Source organism: Engystomops pustulosus, chromosome 3 (genome assembly GCF_040894005.1).
Source record: "Engystomops pustulosus chromosome 3, aEngPut4.maternal, whole genome shotgun sequence".
NCBI lineage: Eukaryota > Metazoa > Chordata > Amphibia > Anura > Leptodactylidae > Engystomops > Engystomops pustulosus.
In genome coordinates, this window is record NC_092413.1 from 6,925,310 (window position 1) to 6,952,908 (window position 27,599).

The 27,599-nt window shown below is 46.1% G+C and overlaps 3 protein-coding genes and 1 long non-coding RNA gene across 5 annotated transcripts in view; 1 reads left to right on the forward strand and 3 right to left on the reverse strand.

Annotated features, from left to right (window-relative positions):
- LOC140120870 (uncharacterized) overlaps positions 1–27,599 on the forward strand; it is a 326,412-nt gene that overhangs the window by 98,372 nt on the left and 200,441 nt on the right. The gene's annotated exons all lie outside the window — the stretch shown is intronic.
- The window catches only part of LOC140120765 (uncharacterized), a 48,564-nt gene that overhangs the window by 16,466 nt on the left and 4,499 nt on the right, over positions 1–27,599 (reverse strand). Inside the window, exons 6-14 of the mRNA XM_072139710.1 lie at positions 11,619–11,670; positions 9,948–10,937; positions 6,208–6,393; positions 5,733–5,932; positions 5,535–5,673; positions 5,144–5,353; positions 4,718–4,896; positions 1,454–1,546; positions 1,281–1,326 (exon numbers count right to left, since the gene is read on the reverse strand). Of these exons, the coding sequence (XP_071995811.1) occupies positions 1,281–1,326; positions 1,454–1,546; positions 4,718–4,896; positions 5,144–5,353; positions 5,535–5,673; positions 5,733–5,932; positions 6,208–6,393; positions 9,948–10,937; positions 11,619–11,670 (2,095 nt within the window). The remainder of the gene's footprint in view (positions 1–1,280; positions 1,327–1,453; positions 1,547–4,717; positions 4,897–5,143; positions 5,354–5,534; positions 5,674–5,732; positions 5,933–6,207; positions 6,394–9,947; positions 10,938–11,618; positions 11,671–27,599) is intronic.
- On the reverse strand, positions 1,650–2,678 carry LOC140120907 (uncharacterized). Its single transcript, XR_011853996.1, has 3 exons — positions 2,573–2,678; positions 2,142–2,283; positions 1,650–2,029 (listed from the first exon to the last, which is right to left on the reverse strand). It is a non-coding gene; the product is annotated as an uncharacterized lncRNA (long non-coding RNA).
- LOC140120886 (uncharacterized) lies at positions 19,081–22,875 on the reverse strand. Its single transcript, XM_072139917.1, has 2 exons — positions 22,441–22,875; positions 19,081–20,683 (listed from the first exon to the last, which is right to left on the reverse strand). The coding sequence occupies exons 1-2, from the start codon at positions 22,523–22,525 to the stop codon at positions 19,773–19,775; spliced, it is 996 nt and encodes a 331-aa protein (XP_071996018.1). The 5' UTR covers positions 22,526–22,875; the 3' UTR covers positions 19,081–19,772.

Genomic DNA, 27,599 nt, shown 5'->3' on the forward strand with positions numbered 1-27,599 from the left:
GCTGGCTGTATACTACTGGGGGCTGGCAGGCTGTATACTACATGGGGCTTTCTATATACCACGGCTGGCTGGCAGGCTATACACTACAGGGGGCTGGCAGTCTCGCTGTATACTACTTGGGGCTTTCTATATACCACAGCTGGCTGGCAGGCTATATATTACTGGGGGCTGGCAGGGTGGCTGTACACTACAGGTGGCTGGGTAGGCTGTATACTACATGGGGCTGGCAGGCTATACGCTACAGGGGGCTGGCAGTCTCGCTGTATACTACTTGGGGCTTTCTATATACCACGGCTGGCTGGCAGGCTATATATTACTGGGGGCTGGCACTGTGGCTGTACACTACTGGGGGCTGGGCAGGCTGTATACTACAGAAGCTGGACAGGCTGTATACTACTGGGGGCTGGCAGGCTATATACTACAGGGGGCTGGGCAGGCTGTATACTACTGGAGGCTGGCTGGCTATATACTGGGAGGCTGTGACCAATGCATTTCCCCACCCTCGGCTTATACTCGAGTCAATAGGTTTTCCCATTTTTTTGGTGGTAAAATAAGTGGTCTCGGCTAATACTTGGGTCGACTTATACTTGAGTATATACAGTATTTGTTTTATTTTCTGTTATTATTTTAAGTAGATATCCTGGTTCATTTTTGTCAGGGCAATTTCCCCCTTTTTACTTCTTTTTGCACCCCTCTACCTCTTAGTACCTCCAATATGCAGCCATTGTTGGGTTTTAAAGTTCTTTGATTTCAATAGGGTTTGGAGTCAAGGTCGGGTACCGCACCAAACTTTTTTCGGAGTTCAACCAAAACTTCTGACCCCAAACTTCAACTTCACTGTTTGTTTACAGGGGTACGGAAGCCACTCCCATCTGTCACCAAATCCCAGCACCCTACAATGCTGAGAGATAGGGACAGATGGGAGTGGCCGGACACCTCAGCCAACCGGAAGAATCAGAAGGACCACGGCGCAGGACATCAGGAGCGACAGGGGAGGTAAGTACACATTTTTTTTTTTTAAATTCTAGGACAACCCCTTTAAGAAAGGAGAGAAGAGTTAAGTGTTCAGGTTGTTTTAAGCTCAGACATAAGTCTCTCCCATGGCAGGAGTAATGTCCATACCCAACAACAAACCGACGTGATGGAATATTATACAACTAAATAAGTTACTTATAATAATAGAAATAATTATGATCATAAGGGAGAAATGTTTCCAAAATGTCAGATCCCACATTAAAAAGAAATTTTCCTACTAAATAAGATTTATGAGAAGCTCTTACCCTCCACTGACACTGAGGAGGTGATTTCTAGTCCTCCACAAGTTTCCTGCAAGGATCAGAAACCATAAACATTAATGTACAGAAAATTACTAGAATAACATAATGAACAGAAAGTAGTCACCTAACGACTTCCAGTACATGGCATTGTGCTGCGAAACTGCAACTGCACCTACCTGATGATGGGGTGGGACCTCCTGCTTTATTCCTGGCCAGTCCTGGGAATGTGGAGGACGGGGACATCTCTCTGGTGGATCTCTCCTACTGGATCCATCTATAGGAAATAACACAGGGACTGATACATTGTCTACATGTGATGAGCAGATGATGGGGGAATCTCGCTGACTCTCCTCTACAATCAGGGAAGGTCTCCTCTTACCTGGTGATGTGAGGGGCTGGTGGTCCTCCATCATGACCTCCTTGTACAGGTCCTTGTGTCCTTCTACATACTCCCACTCCTCCATGGAGAAATAGACAGCCACATCCTGACATCTTATAGGAACCTGACACACACAATGACACAGTCATCCCCCGGACCCCTCCCTTGTGTTATTATATAATGTCCCAGCATTCCCGGCAGCGCTCACCTCTCCGCTCAGCAGCTCAGTGATCCTGGAGGTAAGTTCTAGGATCTTCTGCTCATGTATCAGTGAATGAGGTGGAGGCTGGGTGATGGGGCTCTGGGTCCTGGATCCTCCTGATACACGGGGGGTCACACACTCACCAGACGACTTCCTCACTACTGTGTAATCCTGTGTATGGGGAGACACTGATCACTACATAGATCCTAAGAATCCTTCACCTCTCCAGTCATTTCCCTGTTGTATTCCTAGAGATAAGAGCCGTGTCCTGGGAGACTCTCACCTCTCCAGTTATCCAGTAGATGATCTCTAGGGTGAGGTCCAGGATCCGGGCAGCCATGGTTCTGTCCTGCTCCATCCCTGCTGGGTCACTGATGGGAAGGTCCATTGTTTATTAAAAAGAAACGTAACATATCCTGATGTACCTAAGGAATTGGAGGCAGAACGAGGAGAACTGATTGTAAGATCACACCCAGAAATGTATCTTGTAAATAAATCCTCTGCAGATAATGCCCCCTATATGTGACACTTTCTCATGCAGCCAGCACCTCCATATCCCCATTTCCGACGCAGCCTGTGGTCCCTTATCCCCCTCTTTCTTGCATAGCCTGCACCCCTGTATTTAACCCTTTCTCTCGCACCCTGCACCCCTGTATTTAACCCTTTCTCTCGCACCCTGCACCCCTGTATGCTCCTCCTCATTATTTCCATTACCTTCCCTCAGTGTTCGCTCCCAGCACTCTCCTGTAAATGCTACAGTTGCTCCTCCCACAAAAAGTCACATGTTGATGACATCATCACAGGTCCTTTAGCCTAATAGAATAAGTAGCTCAACAAGGAATATACATCGCTTGTAGGTATTAATGTTAAAGGACCTTTGATGACATCACACTGGTCACATGACACAATCTGTTGGGCCATATCAAATCCTCACTGCTTGGCTCCTTTGCCTATGGGAATTGATCACATGACTATGACATCATCACAGGTCCTGCAGTCCTTAGTATATAAGGTCTACAGATAAGTCATGGAGGCTTCATCCTCCCGATTGTTGATTAGGCTGCGTTCACATTGGTGATGGGAAGTCCGTTTCTTCTTAGTGAATTGGATCATTAGGTTCCGCTCATTATAAAGAGCTAGTTCTGCTGCCTCCTGAATGTCAGACACCCCTCCCACACCCCTTTTAGTCCAATATTTCTCAGGATGAAGGGGGTGCGGTCACCCAATTAGTGGCGGGTAAGTGAGGCATCGGCACACGGCAGGGAACCAACTCCTGTCAATCACACGGAAGAGCCGGCTCCTCGTGCCGTTTAACTCATGAACGACTCATTACACGTTCCCCCAAATTACATAGTTTATACGGTTGTAAAAAGACACTTGTCCATCAAGTTCAGCCAAGGAAGGGAAGGGATTGTATTAGAAAGGGATTTAGGGGAAACAATTCTATATAACATAACCATCAATGTTATTTTGATGTAAAAAGGCATCTAGACCCTTCTTGAAGCTCTCTGCTGTCCCTGCTGTCACCAGAGCCTGAGCTCGGCTATTCCACAGATTGACTGTTCTCATAGTAAAAAAGCCCTGTCGTCTCTGATGATTAAACCTTGTTTTCTCCAGACGGAGACAGTGCCCCCTCGTCTTTTGATTTGATTTAACCTGGAACGACTTTCCAGCCTAAATAAATTTAGTTGTTTTAATCTTTCCTCATAACTGAGACCCTCCATACCCCTTATCATTTTTGTGGCTCTTGGTTGTCCCCATGGACTGGTGCCCAGAACTGGACTGCAAATTCCAGGTGAGGCCGATCCAATGCCTTGTGTAGGGGTAATCTATTACATCCCTATCCCGAGAGTCCAGACCACATGACAAGATCCTGCTGGCTTTAGAGGTATTTTATCTGTGATCTACTAGTCACCCATGTCCTTTTCAACAAGAGACTCTACCAGATTTACTCCCCCAAGGACAAATGTTACATGTGGATTATCAGCCCCCAAGTGCATAACCTTACATTTATCCACATTGAACCTTATTTGCTAAGTGGATGACCAAACCCTCTTCAGTCATTTCCCTGTTGTATTCCTAGAGATAAGAGCCGTGTCCTGGGAGACTCTCACCTCTCCGGTTATCCAGTAGATGATCTCTAGGGTGAGGTCCAGGATTCGGGCTTCCATGGTTCTGTCCTTCTCCATCTCTGGTGGGTCATTGATGGGAAGAACCATTGTTTATTAAAAGGAAACTTACCATATCCTGATGTACCTAAGTAATTGGAGGCAGAACAAGGAGAACTGATTGCAATATCACACCCATAAATGTATCTTATAAATAAATAATCTTCAGACAATATCCCTTTCCTCTATTACAGTCTGCACCCCCACACCCCTTCTTTGTCACATACCCCGTACCCCTATATTTGACGATTTCTCATGCAGCCAACACCTCCATATCCCCATTTCCCATGCAGCCTGCAGCCCTTCCTTACTTATTTCTCTTTCTTTTCCAACCTGCACCCCAATATCCCCCTTTTTCTCTTGTATCCTGCACCCTCATATCCCCCTCTTTCTTGCATAGGCTGCACCCATAGTTCTCTGGGTCGTATCTTTGTGCCCAGTTGCCTTAGAGAAACATTGTTGAGACTCTTGTGATTCAAATCCAACCCACTTTGCGGCGGGCTCCGGTGAATACCGGGTGCCACTTAGACTCCGCTCCCAGGTGTCGGCTTACTTCTTTGCTCGCGGTGGTACAGTGGGTCCACCACCAATCCTGACATTAAGATCCAGCCATGAATCTCGTACCTCTACATGAAGTACCTGACCTCACCACCATTGTGGCTCAGCAGGCCCAGCAGCTTCTCCTGCTTACCACCATCATGCAGCAGTTATTGACCTCCCAGCAGCAGCTACCAGTTCCTGCGGTACCTCCTGCTACAGCGTCTTCAACAGAACCCAGACTGCATTTGTCTATGCCTTCCAAGAATGACGGAGACGCAAACTTGTGCAGGGGCTTCATCACCCAGTGATCACTGCACATCAAGCTGATGCCTACACAGTTTACCACAGAAAGGTCTAAGGTGGCATTTGTGGTCAGCCTACTCTCTTGGAAAGTCCTGGCATGGGCCACCCCTCTCTGGAACAGGAACGACTTGGTCCCTGCCATAATCACTGCTATCCTCGCTAAATTCCAGTCCTTCTTTGAGGAACCAGCCCAAACATCTTCAGTATAGACCACCCTATTGAATTTATGTCAAGGAGACTTGTCAGTTGGCAACTACATGATTCAGGTCCGCACTCTTGCCAATGGGCTCTCTTGGAATGAAGCGGCCTTGACCGCAACCTTTAAGAAAGGACTGTCTAGTCGTATCAAAGACGCTCTGTCTGCACAGGATCTGCCGTCTTCTCTGAACGACCATATGCAGATCAGGACCCTTCGTCTGCTTCACTTGGCTTCTGTCTTCCAAAGTCCACCACAGCCGCCCTTTTTGTGTGCTGCAGAGGAGGCCTGGCAGGTGGACAAAGCTCGTCTGAGATGACGGGATAATCTTTGCCTTTATTGTGCTCGCCCGGAGCACTTTCTCAGGACTTGTTTACTCTGTCCACAGTGTCCGGGAAATACAAGCACTTAGGGTTCCTAGGAGAGGCATCCCTAGGTGAGCGTAAAGCCTCTTCGAATCTGAACTTACCTGTGTTCCTCAGTTCTGGGACAGGTAGCCAATTTAAGCCATCTTCCTGGATTCCAGCTCTGCAGAAAACTTCTTGGTTGCTGCCCAGGTCTCCCAACATCATCTTTCTGTGACCCGTATGGTACCGCACTGAGCCTCTCTTGCACAAAGAAAGACTGATGTTTTATGTGCTATCTGGGTCTACGTCTTCTGTCCTACTGGGTCTTCTATGGTTGCAGCTCCACGCTCATATGCCAAACTGGCAGACTGGGCAAATTCTTCATTGGGGACCTGAATGCCAGTCACGCTGTCTGGTGGCACTTCATCTTGTACCCAACATGACTTCTCTGGTCTCCTCCAAGCCCCTGGTAGGTCTCTCTGCTTTGTATATGGACTTCGCGGAGAAGCAAGCGGATACTCTACAACCACACCGACCCTACAATTGCTCTATAGAACTTTTGCCAGGCACGTCTCCTCCACAGGCTCGGGTGCCTGAAACCATGGCTATGTAAGCCTATGTGAAGAAGAATCAGCAGAAGGAGTTTATAAGCAAGTACTGGGTAATGGTACTGGGTTCTTCTTCGTGGCCAAGAAGGATGGTTCACTCCATGCATGGATTATCGCAAACTTAACAAAATCACTGTAAAGAACCACTACTCACTGCCTCTGATCACGGAACTCTTCAAAAGATTACGTGAAACCAAGGTCTCCACCAAACTAGACCTACGTGGAGGTATAATCTCATCCGCATCCACAAAGGCGACAAATGGAAGATCGTATTCAATACTCGTGATGGACAGTTTGAGTATCTCATCATGCTGTTTGGACTCTGTAATGCACCAGCCGTATTCCAGGAGTTTGTAAACGATAGCAGAGAGACCTATGATATACCTGTATCGTGGTCTACCTTGACGATATCCTGGTGTTCTCTGCTGACCTCCAGTCCCATCAGGTTCATGTATCATAGTATATATATATATAATGTATAATTAGTCCTCAGGTGTCTAAGGGCCAACTGCACGTATGCCAAGCTCGAGATGTGCCTATTTCACCAAAAGAGTCTTCCTTTCCTCAGGTATATCATCATTGACAAGGGACTACAGATGGATCCCACAAAATTGTTGGCGGAATTTCAGTGGCCGTGCCCACTGGGACTTTGTGCAATCCAGAGATTCCTGGCTACCTACTACCGGTAGTTCACACCACATTTTTCCTTCCTCGTGTCTCACATTGTGGCGCTGACCAAGAAAAATGCCAATCCCAAGCTCTGACCTGTGCCAGCTGAAGAAGCTTTCCCAAAACCGAAATCCGCCTTTGCTTCTGCTCCTGTACTCACTCAACCCGATACAGAGAAACCTGCTTATGCTAGAGGTTGATGCCTCCTCGGTAGGAGCTGGAGCCATTCTCACCTAGAAAGGGGCCACAGGCCGAACTCTCACTTGCAGCTTCTTCTCGCAAACTTTCTTATCCTGTATCTCCAGACTGCTCAATGCCTCCATCCACGACAGGCTCATTGGTCCCTCTTCTTCTCTTGCTACAACTTTCTGTTCCATTTCCGACCAGCAGAGAAGAATATCAAAGCCGATGCTCTCTCTTGTGCCTTGGGTGTAATTGGGGACGAACCAGTTCCTCGACATATTGTTCCTCCTGAACAGCTTGTTGTTGCTGCTCCTGTGGATTTACGGCAAATTCCTCCTGGCAAGGCCTATGTCTGACCTGTTCTTCGGAAGAGGATATTATCTTGGGGTCATTGCTCTCGTGTGGCTGGGCACCCTGGGGTGCAGAGAGCTGCCTGTAGACTCACGTGGCCATTGACTTTGTTACCGATCTTCCCCCTTCTTCTGGTAATATTGTCTCCTGGGTGGTTACAGACCGTTTCTCTAAAATGTCCCACTTTGTTACCCTGCCTGGTCTGTCATCAGCTCCTTGTCTTGCCAGCTTGTTCTTTCTCCACATCTTCCAGCTTCATGGACTTCCTCACCACATTATCTCAGACTGGGGTCCAGTTTGTTTCGAGATTCTGGCATTCTTTGTGCAAACAACTTCAAGTAATACTAGACTTCTCCTCTGCTTATTATCCCCGGTATAATGGGCAAGTGGAGAGAGTCAATCATACTCTTGGCTGCTATCTGTGGCACTTTGTTTCCGCCTGACAGGACGACTGGTCCACCCTGTTAGCTTGGGCGGAATTCTCCTATAATTCTCTAGACTCTGAGTCGGCTGATGCCACTCCCTTCTTTGTTGTTTTTGGACATCCACATCTTCCTCTCTCCGTGCCTTCTCATGTTTCCGCAGTGGAAGACTTGGTACAAGACCTCAAGTCCATCTGAGAGCATACTTGTCAGTCTCTAAACCCAGGTCAACAAGAAACACAGGTCATCCCCAATCTTATATCTGGGTGATAAAGTGTGGCTGTCCTCCATATATGTTTAGCTGAATATTCCGAGCTACAAACTCGGTCCTCGTTTTCTGGGTCCAATCGAGGTTCTGAAGCGCATTAACCCTGTGGCTTACAAGCTTCGTCTTCCCACCATGGGCATCCCAAACTCCTTCAACGTGTCCCTACTAAAGTCTGTCATCCTGATTCGATTCTTCTGGCAAGTAGCTCCTCCTTCTTGGCTGATTCCACCAATGTCTTTGAAGTAAAGGAGATCCTGGACATGAAGTCGGTTAGAGGGAAACGGTTCTTTCTTATAGACTGGAATGGGTTCAGGCCAGAGGAAAGATCTTGGGAGCCTGAAGACAACATTCTGGACTGTGGCGTTCTTGAAAGGTCAAGAAGAGGGGTAGGTTAAAGGGGGAGGGTACTGTCACGAGTGCTCCTGCCTATGTCTCGGGTTTCGGGTGCACCTGTGTACTTCTGTGTGATGGTACCTTCTCACTGCGGCTGCAGGCATACTCACCCGTCCACACTCCACGAGCACGTCAGTTCTGTGAAGTTTAAAAGGCCAGCACAACACTAATTGTCACTGGCTGGACGCTGCCCTGCTATATAACCTACCTCTTCTTATGACTCCTGACGGATCTTTGTGCCCAGTTGCCTTAGAGAAAGCATTGTTTATCCATTGTAACCTCTGCTTCATTTCCTCAATTCTCTGCTGCCTGCCTTGGGCATCTGCTACGTTCCCGACTCCGATCCTGTGCCGCCGATCCTGACCACTTGCCCGATTTCGACTCTGACTCTGTCTGCCACCCCTGTACCTCGCCTTGGCCACTACTGCAAGCAAGTCTCCTGTATGTAGTCTATTAGTAACCCTACCAATTTCCATTTTCCCTACAATTGAAGTTAAACTTACAGGCCTGTAATTGCCTGGTGAAGTTCTAGAGTGCCACCTCTAGCACCCATGCTATAGGTTCACCATTACTGACTATTTAAAATGGGTTCCGTGATGGATGACAACTGTCCATGGTGCCAGGGTTCTGATGCTGGTTTGATATCTCTAATGTGGAATGGACCTCTTCTTTTGTTTCATTGCTGGCAATCATTTTAGAACTTGGTAGTAAAGTTTTTACATAATGTTTTGGAATAATAGCTTAATGGTCATGAAGTGCTCTGACTTTTGGCTCTTCTATTTTGATTGTTATTTGGTTACTTTTATGTATACAATTTTATATTCTTAACCCACCATATATCACTGAAGGAAATTATATATTGTTGAGATTTTGTTATAGTACTCTATCAAGAAGTATTGTCTTGAACACTACTCAGGTCAGAGTTTGCCTTGTAAGGCAGCCTCTTCACATCAAGCATGACTTTCAAAAAGACTCATGACATGGTGCAGGATTAATGGCAAACCAGTATATCTATTCTAGAAGAAACAGATTCCTTGTGGGCAACTGTATTCCCCTGGTACCTGAGTGTCTGGCTTTAGCGCGGCCTTAGCAGGCCTTGTCCACAATGGGCAGGTCGAGCAAAAGAGGGGAGGGCACAATAAGTTGGTAGGTTTCCTTAAGATCGTGTGCCCAATATCCTGCATGTGTCGCTTCCCCGCTCAGGTCCGCCGGAGTTCACCTTCTACCCGGTATATGCAAGTGTATTGTCTTGCGACACAATTTGAATCTTAAATCCCGCGCTCAGTCCGAATCAATCAGATCACCTGACAGCACCGCCCCCCAATCTCAGTCACATGAAAGCCAGCACAGCTGCGCCACATTTCGATCACGTGCACCACAATCCCCAGTTAAATACCGGTCACATTGGTGCAAATCCCGAAACTCTGATGAAAGTGGAATCCACGAACCCTCAGTAAATTGCCTAAATGTATTAACAACCTCTATTTTATTAGATAAGATGGGGTAGAACCTGTGCAAACAGTAGTTTTAAGCATCAAGTAAATCAGCTAATGCAGAAATATTTTTTTCTCAATACTATTTTTATTGTTCTCTCATACTGCTGAGAAAAACAGTTCAAAGTTCTGCAAAGTTCTTACAATCAAGAATATCTCTTCTCCCCCGTGTGGGTTTTTTCATGCTGGCGCAGACCCGATTTCTTAATAAAAGATTTTCCGCACTGCGAGCAAAAAAATGGCCTCTCCCCCGTGTGAGTTCTGAGATGTTCCACCAGATTACATTTCCTGGAAAAAAGTTTCCCACATTCGGAGCATGAAAATGTTTTTTCCTCAATGTGAAGTCTTACGTGTCGTACGAGATGCGCTTTCTGAATGAAACGCTTCCCACATTCAGGACATGAAAATGGCTTCTCCTCTGTGTGAAGTCTTAAATGTCTCTCAACACTTGATTTCTGAATGAAACGTTTCCCACACTCAGGACACGAAAATAGTTTTTCCTCTGTGTGAAGTCTTAAATGTCCCACGAGACTTGATTTCTGAAGGAAACACTTCCCACATTCAGTACATGAATATGGCTTCTCCCCCGTGTGAGTTCTCTCATGTTTCTGGAAAACACTTCGGTCTCTAAAGCTTTTCCCACATGTGGAGCAGGAAAACGGTTTCTCTCCCGTGTGAACCTTCATGTGTTTAACAAGATAAGATTTCCGCCTGAAACACTTCCTACATTCTTCACATGGATATGGCTTCTCCCCTGTGTGGATTCTCTGGTGTCTCTCAGCAGAAGATTTATCACTAAAGGTTTTCCCAAATTCTGAGCATAGAAATGGTTTATCTCCAGGGTAAAGTCTCTGATCTCCAATAACGTTAACTTTTATTGTGAGACATTTCTCGTATTCTGAACAGGAAACTAACCCATTATCACTGTCAGTTATGTTGGGCATAGAAATAGCGGAATTATTTTTAATATTTTCCACATTTGAAACAAATGATTGAGTAGATGAAGGTTCCTGGTCACCAGTGGATAGATCTGGGCTGTGAGGGACTAAGGGGACACCAGGAGATATTGAATCATTTTCCGTTGTAATGTTGTTTTCTGTTTCATTGTAAGGAGATAAAAGGAGATGTTCATCTTTCGCTAAAAATTTTAAAAATATGAAATTTTATTAAAACAACAGAAGGAAACCAAGAACCATCCACATACGAAAACACACAAAATTCTATAATTCCTAAAAGCAATGATTTTTCTTTGAAAAATTTCCCCAGATACATTTTATACAGTCAGAACTAGAACCGCAGTGCTTGCTCTAGGGCCCGTGGTGATAGGGGGCCCGGGCTGCTCAGACACTTCTGCTGTGGAAGAATCAGATAAAAGCTCAGCACTTGGCAGCTGTCAATCACAGAGACCCCCCCACCCCCACCCCGTCCTTCCCAGGATTTGGAAGGTGTAAACTTTTGATAGATGTGCATCTCCCTACTGTGTCCCCAGCCGCCCCCAGTGGAGTAGTCCTCTTCTACCCCTGCAGTCCAGGAAAACATGGAAGTGCCCACTAGAACTACTATACAGTGTGTATATTGTGTGTGCTGTATATATATATATGTATGTTGTGTGCACTGTATAAATTTGCTTGAATGTGTATCTGCTGGTAATGCTCCATATGTATAGGCACAGTAAGGGTATCCAATCACGTTGTGGATTAACTGCACAGAACTTCAGTGGCAAGTGTGTAACATAATACAGTAGAATTGTAGTGTATGGGATTGATGGCACAATTTAATAGTTAACAGTAATAGTTTTCAGGCTCTTCCATGCTCTTACCCTCTGATAACATTGATAAGTTGGGTTCATCCCTCGTTCCATCACAGGTTTCCTGCAACAATGTCCCAGTAAAACATACAAGTTACAACTCATCCAACTTTTTATCTATAGAAGATTCACAGATTTTTCAGCTTCTCCTACCTGATGATGGGGTGGGACCTCCTGCTTCATTCCTGGCCAGTCCTGGGAATCTGGAGGACGGGGACATCTCTCTGGTGGATCTCTCCTACTGGATCCATCTATAGGAAATAACACAGTGACTGATACATTGTCTACATGTGATGAGCAGATGATGGGGGAATCTCGCTGACTCTCCTCTACAATCAGGGAAGGTCTCCTCTTACCTGGTGATGTGAGGGGCTGGTGGTCCTCCATCATGACCTCCTTGTACAGGTCCTTGTGTCCTTCTACATACTCCCACTCCTCCATGGAGAAATAGACAGCCACATCCTGACATCTTATAGGAACCTGACACACACAATGACACAGTCATCACCCGGACCCCTCCCTTGTGTTATTATATCATGTCCCAGCATTCCCGGCAGCGCTCACCTCTCCGCTCAGCAGCTCAGTGATCCTGGAGGTAAGTTCTAGGATCTTCTGCTCATGTATCAGTGAATGAGGTGGAGGCTGGGTGATGGGGCTCTGGGGGGTCACACACTCACCAGACGACTTCTTCACTACTGTGTAATCCTGTGTATGGGGAGACACTGATCACTACATAGATCCTAAGAATCCTTCACCTCTCCAGTCATTTCCCTGTTGTATTCCTAGAGATAAGAGCCGTGTCCTGGGAGACTCTCACCTCTCCAGTTATCCAGTAGATGATCTCTAGGGTGAGGTCCAGGATCCGGGCAGCCATGGTTCTGTCCTGCTCCATCCCTGCTGGGTCGCTGATGGGAAGAACCATTGTTTATTAAAAGGAAACTTAAGGTATCTTGATTTTCGTAAGGAATTGGAGGCATAACAAGGAGAATTGAATGCAAGATCACACCCAGAAATGTATCCTATAAATAAATTCTCTGCAGACAATGTCCCCTTCCTCTATTAGAACCTGCACCCTCGTATCCCCCTCTTTCTTGCATAGCCTGCACCCCTGTATTTAACCCTTTCTCTCGCACCCTGCACCCCTGTATTTAACCCTTTCTCTCGCACCCTGCACCCCTGTATCCTCCTCCTCATTGTTTCCATTACCTTCCCTCAGTGTTCGCTCCCAGCACTCTCCTGTAAATGCTACAGTTACTCCTCCCACAAAAAGTCACATGTTAATGACATCATCACAGGTCCTTTAGCCTAATAGGATAAGTATCTTACCAAGGAATATACATTGCTAGTTGTTATTAATGTTAAAGGACCTTTGATGACATCACACTGGTCACATGACACAATCTGTTGGGCCATAACAAATCCTCACTGCTTTGCTCCTCTGCCTATGGAGTTGATCACATGACATCATCACAGGTCCTGCAGTCATTATTGTATATATAACGTCTACAAAACCTCTCTGACCCTCACACCTCATTACCCACCGAATGCTTTCAGATTCTATAGCAATCATAAGATCAATATGTCTAAATGTGCAGCCATTGGTCATGGCCTCAATCACCCCATTTCCAGTCAATATGCTTTTGCTTGGAAAAAAGAGGCAATTGGCTATTTCGGGATCCAGATCCCGGCTAATCCCAAGTATGATCCGTTTCTCTAGTCCCTTTGATCCATCCGTGCTAGGTGGGCTAGTAAGAAGACCCGTTAGGTGGGCGAACTGCTGTATCTTTTCCAGACAATACCCTTTCGGTACCAAAGCTCGTTTTTGTAAGCGTAAAGGAAATCTACTTTTGGAGATATTCCCCATGGTAGATTCCCCCTCCGGGCAGCAGCTGCATTTTTACTAATTCTTCGTTGTATCTGCTGCCAAAATAAAGTTTCATACTGGAATATGCAAATTAATTTCTAAGGTTATTGGGGGCGCGGAGAAGCTTGAGCCAGCTCCGGGGGAGAAGACTACACTATGCCCCCAGTAGCCACTGCTGACCATCTCCGGCATCATTGGAGCTGTGTACAAGCGCAGAAGTATTATAAGGAGCTAAGAAGCAATGTTTCCCTTTTCCCATCCTGAAAAACTTATTTGTATATTTCCAGGAATCTCCCATTGGAGCATCAATGGCTATAAGTCTCCACCGGCCTACAAGACGCTTGGAGAAGTCTCTACAAGGAGAACTTACTTCCTGACCCTCTAGAAAAGTAGTTGGACATCCCAAAGAAAGAATGAACTTCACTGACATTGTGGGGAATGAAGGCCTTTTGTATTTATTTAATGTGAGTCCCTAAAAAACAGCATGTAAGGCATGATTATGTTCAGCAGGGGTTTTGTTAGAGAACAGTAACACTGTAAATGAAAGGATTAGGAATGTGTTAGACTTGATATGGAATCTTGGAAAATTTCAGGTTCCAAAGGTTTGTTTTTGGCGTGTAGCTCTCCTCTCGCTGCTGCTGATGTTTGCCCATAGGAAGTGAGTGTGTATCAGTGTGAGCTCCGTCCTGGAATGCAAGTGGGGTTCCAGTCTTTCAAAGGCCACCTCTGCTGCCCTCCGTTCACTCCAGCAGAGGAGCCCATGCAGGGGGATAGAGTTTGACTGACACCTCAAGAGTACTCCAGATGAAGACAGGAGAATCTCTGCCTCTATTGTGCCAGCCCGAAGCACTTTCTTGAGACTTGTCCAGTCCGTCCTTAGCCTAGGGTTCTTGAGAAAAGCTTCTCCACGCCTCAACATACCTGTTCTACTCAGCTCTGGGACAGGTAGCCAGTTTCAAGTTTCTGTCTTCCTGAATTCCGGCTCTGCAGGAAACTTCATGGATGCTGCCCTGGTCTCCTAGTATCATCCTCCTGTGGTCCTCCTTGAAAAACCGCTGGTCATCTCATTTGTCAGTGGGCAGATTCGGTACGGTACCGCACTGAGCCTCTATGTCTGCAAGTTGGGGCATTGCACACAGAGAGACGTTTTATATGCTCCCCGGTCTAAGTCCTTCGTGCTTTTGGGCCTTCTGTGGTTAAAGCATCATGCACCTGTGCTCAACTGGCAGACTGGGGAAATTCTTCGTTGGGGACCGGAATGTCAGTCATGCTGTCTCGTAAAACACCATTCTGTGGCCACTATGTCTTCTTCAGTGTCCTCCAAGCCACTAGTGGGTCTTCCCGCTTCCTATGTGGACTTTGCTGATGTCTTCTCAGAGATGCATCCGGAGACTCTGCCACCGCACCGTCCCTACAACTGTCTTATAAAGCTGCTGCTGGGTACATCTCCTCCATGAGGTTGGGTGTACCCATTGTCCGTGCCTACATGGAAAATCTGCAGAAGGGGTTCATTTACAAGTCCTCTTTCCATGCCTGTTCTGGATTCTTCTTCGTGGCCAAGAAGGATGGTTCACTCCATGCGTGTTTTGACTGTTTTAACAAGATTACGGTGAAGAATCGCTGCCCACTACCTCTGATCACGGAACTCTTTGACCGCATACACAGAACCAATGTCTTCACCAATATAGACCTACGTGGGGCACCTATCCTGGTGTTCTCCACAGACTTTGAGTCCCATCTGGCCCATGTAAGGAAGTTCTCAGGCACCTAAGGGCCAATTGCCTATATGCCAAGCATGAAAAGTGCCAATTCCACCAAAAGAGTCTTCCTTTCCTCTGATACATAGTATGTGTGACAAGGGACTACAGAGGGATCCTGCCAAGTTGTCTGCGGTATTTTACTGGCCTCGCCCAGTAGGACTTTGTGCTATCCAGAGATTCCTGGGCTTCGCTAATTACTACCGGAAGTTCATACCTCATTTCTCCTCCCGCGTGTCTCCCATTGTGTCACTGACAAGGAAAAATGCTGATCCTAAACTCTGGCCTGTTCTTACACGGCCCAATACAGAGAAACCGTTCCTGCTAGAGGTAGCTGTTTCCACGGTAGGAGATGGAGCCGTTCTCACCCAGAAAGGGCCCAAAGACTCTCACTTGCGGTTTCTTCTCCAAAATCTTCTCAGCCACAGAGAGAAACTACTCCATAGGGTATCGGCAACTTCTGGCCATAAAGCTTGCCTTAGAGGAGTGGTGTTATCTTTTGGAAGGAGCTTGTCATCCGGTCTGTATCTATACAGACCACAAGAACCTCCTATATCTCCAAACCGCTCAGCATCTCAACCCACGACAGGCTCGCTGGTCACTCTTCTTCTCTCAAATTAATTCACTTTAGTTTTCGATTCACTTTTGTCCAGCAGAGAAGAATGTTAAGGCCGATAACATCTATTGTATCTCCGACACAATTGGGGAAGAACTGGCTTCTCGACCTATCATTCCTCCTGAACGACTGGTTACTACTCCTGTGGGTCTACAGTAAATTTCTCCCGGCAAGACCTATGTTCGATCTGCTCTTCAGAAGAGGATATTAACTTGGGGACATTGCTCTTGTGTGGCTGGGCACCCTGGGGTGTAATGATCTGGCGCTCTCATCTCTCGTTTATACCGGTGGCCAGGTCTGGTCAAGGATGTACAAGATTTTGTGAGTTCCTGCATTTCCTGTGCCCAATATAAATCATCATGTCTAAAGCCAGCAGGTCTGCCTATGCCACTGCCGATACCCAGCTTCCCGTGGACTCACGTGGTCATGGACTTTATTACGGATCTTCTGCAATCTTCCAATAGAAGATCGGTTCTCTAAGATGTCCCACTTTATTCCACTGCCGGATCTGCCGTCAGCTCTTTATCTTGCCAGCCTGTTCTTCCTCCACATATTCCAATTTTATGGACTTCCTCAGCTTATCGTTTCAGATCAAGGGGCCTAGTTTGTTTCCAAGCTCTGGAGCTCATTGTGCTGCCAACTGCAAGTTAAGCTGGACTTCTCTTCGGCTTATCATCCACAGTCTAACGGGCAAGTGGAGAGGGTCAATCAGACTCTGGGCTGCTATCTACGGCACTTGTCTCCACTCGACAAGACAATTGGTCTAACCTCTTATCTTGGGCCAAATTCTCATATATCTCTGGACTCTGAATCTGCCGGGGCCGCCCCCTTCTCCCTCTGTCCTTCCTTCTTATGTTCCTGCGGTGAAAGAATTGGTTCAAGATCCCAAGTCCATATGGGAGAAAATCCGTTAGCCTCAACAAAACCCAGGCTGACAAGAAACGCAGGTCTCCTCCAGTCTTCTCGCAGGGTGATAAAGTGTGGCTGTCTTCCAGGTACATCCAGCTGAAGATTACCAGCTACAAACTTGGTCCTTGCATGTCTCTCTTCTGAAGCCAATCATCCTTAACCGCTTCTCCCACACCGAGTGCCTTCTCCTGCTCCTGAGGCTGATTCCACCAATAAAACATTAAGATTGAGAATTCCACAGAACGGTCTCACCCAGTTCCTTATAGATCAAATAAATTCCTCAGTAATTCCTCCTGTCGTGATCACTTCTCTATACTGTATCCAGTGGGAGACCACGCCACACTCTCGTGCACACGATCACAGCACCGGTCCTGTATCAGGAAGAATGTGGACAGATGGTGCAGATCATCAAGGATAAAAGTAAATGAATTTTTTTCCAGCACACTCACAAACTGAATATTAAAAGCGTACATATCAAAATGGTTAAAAACGCCAGAGGACCTCATGCCCGACCTAGGTTTCGTCCTTTTGGCTTCATCTGGTGCTGTGATCGCGTACACGAGAGGGTAGCGTGGTCTCCCACAGGATAGAGAAGTGAACATCGTGACAGGAGGAATTACTGAGGAATTTCTTCAATAAGAAACTGGATTAGACCGTTCTGTGGAATTCTCAATCTTAAGGTTTTATTGTGGAGTTAAAACACTAACATTGTTTTTTATGTGTGTTTTTTCTGGCTAATTTTGGGAGTGTGCCAAGTTAGTAGCTCCTCCAGTATTTGCCTCCCTTTTTCCGGACACTGCAACACAATTTTTTCTGATTCCACCAATGTCTTTAAGGTAAAGGAGATCCTGGATATGAAGACGGTTAGAGAGAAGCAGTAATTCCTTATTGACTGGAAGGTGTGCGGGCCAGAAGAAAGATCCTGGGAGGCCGAAGACAACATCCTGGACCGCAGTGTTCTCCAGAGATTTCTCCAAACCAAGAAGAGGGGAGGCTGAAGGGGTAGAGGGGAGGGTACTGTCACCTGTGCTCCAGTGACCCATGTCCCGGGATGCAGGCGCCCCGTGCACCTCTCTGTCTCCCAACACGACCACAGCAGGCTGACTTATCTGACCGCGTTCCAGCGATGTCTCCTGCGGTCCGCTGATTGGCGCTGGTCGTCCCTTGATGTAATATATAGCCAGCCTCTTCCTGCAAACCCTGCTGGATCTTTGTGCTCTATGCCTCAGAGAAAGATGTTCCATTTTGCCTGTGTGATTTCCGTTGTGACCTCCTGTTACTTTCCTGACCTTGATCCTTTGGTCCCCTGTCCTGACCTTCCGCTACATCCCCGACTCTGATCCCGTGCTGCCTGTCCTGACCGCCTGCCTGTCCACGACTCCCTCTCTGCCTTACGATTCTTCACCTCGCCTTGGCCACCACCATAAGCAAAGTTGCACCCGTGGAGTGACCTGGTGGTACCACGCTGCTGCAAGTCCAGCCCACTTTGCGGCGGGCTCTGGTGAAAACCGGGTGCCACTTAAACTCTGATCCGAGGTGTTGGCTTATGTCATCCCTCGCGGTGGTTCAAGGGGTCCACTACCCCTGATCCTGACACTGGGTTTTTATGGATCATTGCCTCATGGATACTTGGATACTACAGATACTAGCATCAACATGATTTATGAATTTTGGAGGGAGATTTTGTCTAATCTGCATGGGCTTTTTATTTCTGATCTTTGACCATTGCTGCCACGTGTATCGCGTCTATGTTGTTTTTGAATAAAACAACTGTCAAGAACAAGTAGTATCAAATGCTTCTGAGCTATTCTACAGGATCTGCAAGGTCATAATCTTATTGAAACATCTCCTGCTTGGTACCTATACTGGGGAACGCTCATTTTGGTCCCTTCAGCTTTGGATCTGGTTTTCAGTATTATGGAAATTAAACCTGTTTTCGCCTATCATATCTACTTCTGGAGATCTGGTGTTGCCACCTTACGAAGTATACGCTGCTCAATCTAATCATCATTTTGTGCTACAGAAATTTTTTAAATAAATGTAAAATTTCGTGGCTGTAGACTAAAGATTTTTCATCAGGTCACTGAAACCTCGTTTCTGTGATTTCCTGCGATGAGGTGTTTTTGGACATTCGCCGCAGATTCTCCAACACCAGTAGTCAACCATCATATCTGTCCCATCATCCTCGGCACCGTTCTTCCATTGTACTTATATCTTGATGGAAACGCTCAACATCTCCAGAGCTACTAAAAAAAAGAAAAATGGAAGGAATTTTTGGAATAAGCAACTAAAAAATATCCAGAATCAAATTAAAAACTCCAGGCACCACGGAAAATTTTTATTTGTTCTCCAGTATGATTTAAAGGGGAGGAGTAGAACGACACTTTAGCAATGGGAAAGCCACAACTTTGGAACTTTAAGCACTAGTTGCTATAAACACAGCAGTTGATGGGGTCACCACCTCTCAGCAGTAAGTGAAAAAAGTAACTTGGAGAAGTCACAGCACTAATCAATGGATCAACAATCGCTATTTTATTAAATAAGTCGGGGTGGAACCTGTGTTGCGGAAAGAGTAGTTTTAATCATCAAGTAAATCAGCTGATGAATACATTTTTTTATTGTTCACTCATACTGCTCAGAAAAACAGCTCAAAACGTGAAAAGAGATCTTCCGAAATACATAGTCATTAGGGTTTCCAAAGGACAATAGGTGTCTGTACTCTTGTTTGACTGACGGTGTACATCTGGCTCGGCAAAAGTCCATATGATATAAAACACCAGAGGAGTCTCCCAAGAATGAAGAGAAAACAATCCCAACTTGCCCGATACTTGTTTCCCTCAACAGCTGCCATACGGGAAGAGTGAGAAGGTCCAGTACAGGTTAGATGTTTAGATGAAACCATCGAAATCTACAAACTCAGTTCTCGGAGGACTGATCTGTGCACTGCACTATTATGGCTCCACTATCATCACTGTGAGTTCTCCGATGCTGAACAAAAAACGATTTCCACACCAAAGATATTAAACTGGCTTCTCCTCGGAGTGGGTTTTCAGATGATCTATAAAACTTACCCTGTGAGCAAAACCTCTGTTACACTCGGAACATGAATACGGCTTCTCCCCCGTGTGGGTTTTTTCATGCTGACGCAAACCCCATTTCTTGATAAAAGATTTTCCGCACTGCGAACAAGAAAATGGCCTCTCCCCGGTGTGAGTTCTGAGATGTTCCACCAGATTAGATTTCCAGAAAAATAGTTTCCCACATTCGGAGCACGGAAAGTTTTTTTCCTCTGTGTGAAGTCTTATGTGTCGTACGAGATGCGCTTTCTGAATAAAACACTTCCCACATTCAGGACAGGAATATGGCTTCTCCCCTGTGTGTGTTTTCTCATGTATCTGGAAAGAACTTCGCTCTCTAAAGCTTTTCCCACATAAAGAGCAAGAAAATGGTTTCTCTCCCGTGTGAATTCTCATGTGTTTAACAAGATATGATTTGTGCCTGAAATATTTCCCGCATTCTTCACATGGATACGGCTTCTCCACTTTGTGCATTTTCTGGTGTCTCTCAGCAGAAGTTTTATCACTAAAGGTTTTCCCACATTCTGGGCATAGAAATGGTTTATCTCCTGGGTAAAGTCTCTGATCTCCAATAACATCAACTTCTATCAGGGGACATTTATCGTATTCTGAACATGAAACTGACCCATTATCGCTGTTAGTTATGTTTGGCATAGAAATAGTGGAATTATTTTGCACAAGTTCCCCATTTGGAAATGTTTTGTCGACCAGTGATTGACTAGATGAAGGTTCCTGGTCATCAGTGGATAGATCTGGGCTGTGAGGGACTGAGGGGACATCAGGAGATATGGAATCATTTTCTGGTGTAAAGTTGATTTCTATTTCATTGTAGGGAGATAAAAGGAGATGCTCATCTGGAAAAAAAATTTAGCCAGTCAAACTTTATTAGAACAAAGTACTGTCCACATACAACAATTCTATAATTCCTAAAAGCAATGGTTTTTCTAGTCAGAACTAGAACCGCAGTGCTTGCTCTAGGGCCCGTGGTGATAGGGGGCCCGGGCTGCTCTGCCACTTCTGCTGTGGAAGAAGCAGATAGAAGCTCAGCACTTGGCAGCTGTCGCTGTCTCTCTGCTCATGATCACAGAGACACCCCAGCCCTTCCAAGGCTTTTGTAGTTGGAAACTTCTGATAGATGTGCATCTCCCTACTGTGTGTCCCCAGCCGCCCCATGGATGTAGTCCTCTTCTACCCCTGCAGTCCAGGAAAACATGTAAGTGTTTGTATATATGTTGTGTGCACTGTATGTTTTAAACTTGCATGAATGTGTATTATACACTCACCGGCCACTTTATTAGGTACACCTGTCCAACTGCTCGTTAACACTTAATTTCTAATCAGCCAATCACATGGCGGCAACTCAGTGCATTTAGGCATGTAGACATGGTCAAGACAATCTCCTGCAGTTCTCCTGAGCATCAGTATGGGGAAGAAAGGTGATTTGTGGCCTTTGAACGTGGCATGGTTGTTGGTGCCAGAAGGGCTGGTCTGAGGATTTCAGAAACTGCTGATCTACTGGGATTTTCACGCACAACCATCTCTAGGGTTTACAGAGAATGGTCCGAAAAAGAAAAAACATCCAGTGAGCGGCAGTTCTGTGGGCGGAAATGCCTTGTTGATGCCAGAGGTCAGAGGAGAATGGGCAGACTGGTTCGAGCTGATAGAAAGGCAACAGTGACTCAAATCGCCACCCGTTACAACCAAGGTAGGCAGAAGAGCATCTCTAAACGCAGAGTATGTCAAACTTTGAGGCAGATGGGCTACAGCAGCAGAAGACCACACCGGGTGCCACTCCTTTCAGCTAAGAACTGGAAACTGAGGCTACAATTTGCACAAGCTCATCGAAATTGGACAGTAGAAGATTGGAAAAACGTTGCCTGGTCTGATGAGTCTCGATTTCTGCTGCGACATTCGGATGGTAGGGTCAGAATTTGGCGTCAACAACATGAAAGCATGGATCCATCCTGCCTTGTATCAGCGGCTCAGGCTGGTGGTGGTGGTGTCATGGATCCATCCTGCCTTGTATCAACGGTTCAGGCTGGTGGTGGTGGTGTCATGGTGTGGGGAATATTTTCTTGGCACTCTTTGGGCCCCTTGGTACCAATTAGCTTCGTTGCAACGCCACAGCCTACCTGAGTATTGTTGCTGCCCATGTCCATCCCTTTATGAGCACAATGTACCCTGTAACATCTGATGGCTACTTTCAGCAGGATAATGTGCCATGTCATAAAGCTGGAATCATCTCAGACTAGTTTCTTGAACATGACAATGAGGTCACTGGACTCAAATGGCCTCCAGTCACCAGATCTCAATCCAATAGAGCATCTTTGGGATGTGGTGGAACGGGAGATTCGCATCATGGATGTGCAGCCGACAAATCTGCGGCAACTGTGTGATGCCATCATGTCAATATGGACCAAAATCTCTGAGGAATGCTTCCAGCACCTTGTTGTATCTATGCCACGAAGAATTGAGGCAGTTCTGAAGGCAAAAGGGGGTCCAACCCGTTACTAGCATGGTGCACCTAATAAAGTGGCCGGTGAGTGCATATACTGTATATATATCTGCTAGTAATGACTCTCCTCTACAATCAGGGAAGGTCTCCTCTTACCTGGTGATGCGAGGGGCTGGTGGTCCTCCATCATGACCTCCTTGTACAGGTCCTTGTGTCCTTCTACATACTCCCACTCCTCCATGGAGAAATAGACAGCCACATCCTGACATCTTATAGGAACCTGACACACACAATGACACAGTCATCACCCGGATCCCTCCCTTGTGTTATTATATAATGTCCCAGCATTCCCGGCAGCGCTCACCTCTCCGCTCAGCAGCTCAGTGATCCTGGAGGTAAGTTCTAGGATCTTCTGCTCATGTATCAGTGAATGAGGTGGAGGCTGGGTGATGGGGCTCTGGGTCCATCCTCCTGATACACGGGGGGTCACACACTCACCAGACGACTTCTTCACTACTGTGTAATCCTGTGTATGGGGAGACACTGATCACTACATAGATCCTAAGAATCCTTCACCTCTCCAGTCATTTCCCTGTTGTATTCCTAGAGATAAGAACCGTGTCCTGGGAGACTCTCACCTCTCCAGTTATCCAGTAGATGATCTCTAGGGTGAGGTCCAGGATCCGGGCAGTCATGGTTCTGTCCTCCATCTTTAGTGGGTCGCTGATGGGAGGGTCCATTGTTTACTAAAAGGAAACTTAACGTATCTTGACGTACCTAAGGAAATGGAGGCAGAACGAGGAAAACTGAATGCAAAATCTCATCCAAAAATGTATCTTGTACATAAATCATCTGCAGACAATATCGCTTTCCTCTAGTACATCCTGCACCCACATATCCTCTCTCTCTCGTGTAACCTACTTATCCATGTCCGCCGCTTCTTTATTTTGCAGCCTGCACCCCCATATCCGCCTCCTGTGCGGTTCTATTACCTCGCCCCAGTGTCCGCTCCCAGCAGTCTCTACTCCATACAGTATCACCGCACTCTCCTGTAAATGCTACAGTCGCTCCTCCCACAAAGCGGCCAGAGTTAGTGACATCATCCCAGGACCTTTAGTCCACTAGGAAAAGCAGCTTACCGAGAAGTATTGATGTTATAGGACCTTTGATGACATCACACCGGTCACATGACAGGAAGTTGTTTGTGCCATAACAAATCCCCACTGCTTTGTGTCCCACCCCCTGATCACCTGACTATGACATCATCACAGGTCCTCTAGTCACTGGTATATAAGATCTACAGATCAGTCGTGGAGATTACATGGACGGGGGAGATGCTATCGTGTACGTGATCCTTTGGTTCTTAGTGAAGTTTATGAAAGATGAAAATTATACTTACCGGTAATTGGACTTTTCATAACCTCCACGGCGGCAGTGACAGGAAGAATAACAGAGGAATAAACCTAGGGTGGGACTTAAAGGCAAAACCTTTCTACCAAAGGAAAAGGGCCAATCTACTGAATGTCGCCTTCTCAACTGTCTTTACCCAGGAAAATCCCCTGGTGGAAGACACAATGAGGAATAATGTTAATTCTTTTTATAATGTCAACAGTTTAACCCAGGAAGAGGTACGGCGCCGCCTCGCAACCACTAAGATAGATAAATCACCGGGGCCAGATGGCATACACCCCCGGGTTCTGCATGAACTATGTATCGTGATAGACAGACCGTTATTTTTAATATTTGAAGATTCACTGAGGACTGGTTATGTTCCACAGGAATGGCGCATAGCAAATGTGGTACCAATATACAAAAAAGGATCAAATAGTGATCCTGGAAACTACATGCCCGTGAGTCTAACTGCTGTGGTGGGGAAAATATTTGAGGGGTTTGTTAGAGATGCTATCCTGGAGTATCTCACTGTGCACAACCTTATAACCCAGCGTCAGCATGGGTTTATGAGAGATCGGTCCTGTCAGACTAATCTGATTGGTTTCTACGAGGAGGTAAGTTCAAGACTGGATCTGGGGGACGCTGTGGATGTTGTATATCTGGACTTTTCAAAGGCATTTGACACCGTGCCACATAAAAGGTTGGTATATAAAATGAGACTGCTGGGAATAGGAGAAAATCTGTGTATTTGGGTAAGTAATTGGCTTAGCGATAGAAAACAGAGGGTGGTCATTAATGGCACATTCTCAGATTGGGTTGATGTTACCAGTGGAGTGCCACAGGGGTCAGTATTGGGGCCACTTCTTTTTAATATTTTTATTAATGACCTTGTAGTGGGTTTACACAGTCAAGTTTCAATATTTGCAGATGATACTAAGCTGTGTAAAGTAATAAATACTGAGGTCGATAGTTTAGCATTACAGAGGGATTTGTGGAAGCTTGAGGGATGGGCAGAGAAATCGTTGATGAGGTTTAATGTAGATAAATGTAAAGTTATGCACTTGGGCCATGGAAACAAAAAGTATAATTATGCTCTAAACGGTCAATTACTTAGTAAAACTGAAGCTGAAAAGGACTTGGGGGTATTGGTGGATGGTAAACTTAATTTTAGTGACCAGAGCCAGGTGGCTGCTGCTAAAGCAAATAAAATAATGGGATGTATCAAGAGAGGAATAGATTCTCATGATAAAGACATAGTTTTGCCCTTATACAAATCCCTGGTCAGACCACACATGGAATATTGTGCACAGTTTTGGGCACCAGTGTATAAAAAGGATATCGTAGAGCTGGAACGGGTGCAGAGGAGAGCAACCAGGATTATTAGGGGAATGGGGGAACTAGAATACAATGACAGATTAAAAAATTTGGGATTATTCAGTTTAGAAAAAAGACGACTGAAGGGAGACCTCATTACAATGTACAAATACCTGAACGGGCAGTACAAGGATCTCTCCAAAGATCTTTTTATACCTCGGCCTGTGACCAGGACAAGGGGGCATCCTCTACACCTAGAGGACAGGAGGTTCCACCATCACCATAGACAGGGGGCATCCTCTACACCTAGAGGAGAGGAGGTTCTACCATCACCATAGACAGGGGGACATCCTCTACACCTAGAGGAGAGGAGGTTCTACCATCACCATAGACAGGGGCATCCTCTACACCTAGAGGAGAGGAGGTTCTACCATCACCATAGACAGGGGCATCCTCTACACCTAGAGGAGAGGAGGTTCTACCATCACCATAGACAAAGGTTTTTTACTGTAAGAGCAGTGAGATTATGGAACGCTCTGCCGCAGGAGGTTGTTATGGCCGACTCTATGTACATGTTCAAGAGAGGCCTGGATGACTTTCTGGAGAGAAAAAATAACACGGGTTATGGGGATAAAACATTTATTTAATTCTTAAAGGTTGGACTTGATGGACTTGCGTCTCCTTCCAGCCTTATATACTATGATACTAAAGGAAAGATCGGAATTATCACCTACATTCAATGTTCTCCCAGCCCATGAGGTGGAGGCTGCCCCGGGGGAGTGAGTGTCAGAACTCGCAAATTGTTCTGATGGGATCGGGTTTTAGGCTTCTGTTCCCGGAAAACCACACCCAGAGCTGCCTGTGATTGACAGCTCCCTTGCTGATCCTGGGAAAGCTGGGTATGTGTTTGAACTCGTTTCGTCTACAGCTGCGGTTTGAGTGATGGACGGCTGAGCCAGTCAGTGCTGGGGGCGGTGTCCATTACTGCTTTATATTCTGCCCAGCCCTTCATCTGGTGCTGGTTATTCATTCTTACCTGTGTATCTTGTGCACTTGCTATCTTTGTTTGCTATTCTGTGTAGTGACTTCTGCTTTGCCTACCGACCATTCTATTGCTATAAGATTCTTTACCTTTGCCATCTTGGTTTTGACCCGGTTCTGTCTGACTCGGCTTGTCTCTATCTGTTGTTTGTCTGTGGAATTCCAATATCACACTCACGTCTCCAGGTCTTGTTCCGAGCTGCACCAGTTCTCTGGAATGCCCTTCCATGGACTTTCAGTATAGTACCCAACCTCCAAAGTTTTAAACGTGCTCTTAAAACACATCTCCTGAGGCAGATCGTCCACATTCTCTAACTGCATGCAACTTCAGCTCTTTTCTTTTACTAACCCATCACCTGTCCTCCTCCTGTCTGTTACCTGGAAAACACCAGATACCAAGCTCCAGGCTTCTCTGCAGTCACATTCACCCCGGACTCTGTATAGAAGATGAGGCTGATGACTGGTTCAAGCAACAGCATTTTTATTTATTACACTATTTTATTCCATTCCTTTATATACAATGGCTGGAGCATTATACAAGCTCTTATATCTCTTGTGTCACCCCCCTCACCCTCATAGACTGTAAGCTCTTGTGTCACCCCCTCATCCTCATAGACTGTAAGCTCTTGTGTCACCCCCTCATCCTCATAGACTGTATGCTCTTGTGTCACCCCCTCATCCTCATAGACTGTAAGCTCTTGTGTCACCCCCCTCATCCTCATAGACTGTAAGCTTTTGCGGGCAGGGCATCATTCCTATTGTTTCATATGACAATGTTATTACTCTGTAAAGTCTTATTTTATTTGTATATTGTAACCCACTGAGCTATCTAACTGGTTTGGCTTTGGGCCACCACTAAGGGCGTTATCCCTGAACCCCTCCAGGATTAACTCTTATACCCCTATACAGGGATCGGAACTATACTGCGGAGAGATCTCAGACTACTACCTCTTGTGGTGGTCCCAGTATAAATAGCAGCTGGCCCAGCAGGCGCAGAGACAAGGTGGATGGTCAGAGTCAGTCCGGAATCTAGAGACAGAGTGCGGGTCGTGGCAGGCAGCACAGGATCGAGAAACACGCCGGGTCGTATACCAGGGAGCACGGATGAAATCAGAGTCAAGAACTAGCCGGGGGTCACATAAGGGTAGTCGACAGGAACACAACACCATGCAGCAGGACTAGCAAGCTAGGAACCTTTGCTCAGGCACGAGGAACAAGTTATATGGCTGGAGGTGCATGCTGATAAGCTGGGCCGAGCTAGGAAGCGCCCTGCTGCTTTAAGAAGGAGAGAGAGGCACCGCTCATGCCCTAAGGGAGCTGAAGCTAATCCTGCGACGGGGAGCGCGAACAGGGGCGGAATCCATCGTCAGCATTACATATATATTCACCATAATCTGTAAAGCGCTTCAGAATCTTAAGGTGCTTTGTAATTAAAGATTATTAGGTGCAATATTTTTATGTGTACGAGTCATGTGTTACTGTGCTGGGTGGGGGCGTTTTTATAGGTCTCCATATTTGCAATTTATATCTATTTTATTGTATTGAATAAAGATTGTTATTTTGCATCT

What these genes read in the sequence shown, in the direction of transcription:
- LOC140120886 (XM_072139917.1), bottom strand. Translation starts at nt 22,525, where the DNA reads ATGGAGGAGTGGGAGTATGTAGAAGGACACAAGGACCTGTACAAGGAG. An exon ending in CCAGCCCCTCGCATCACCAG is followed by an intron (nt 20,684 to 22,440) that starts GTAAGAGGAGAC and finishes TTTTTTTTCCAG; the next exon opens with ATGAGCATCTCCTTTTATCT.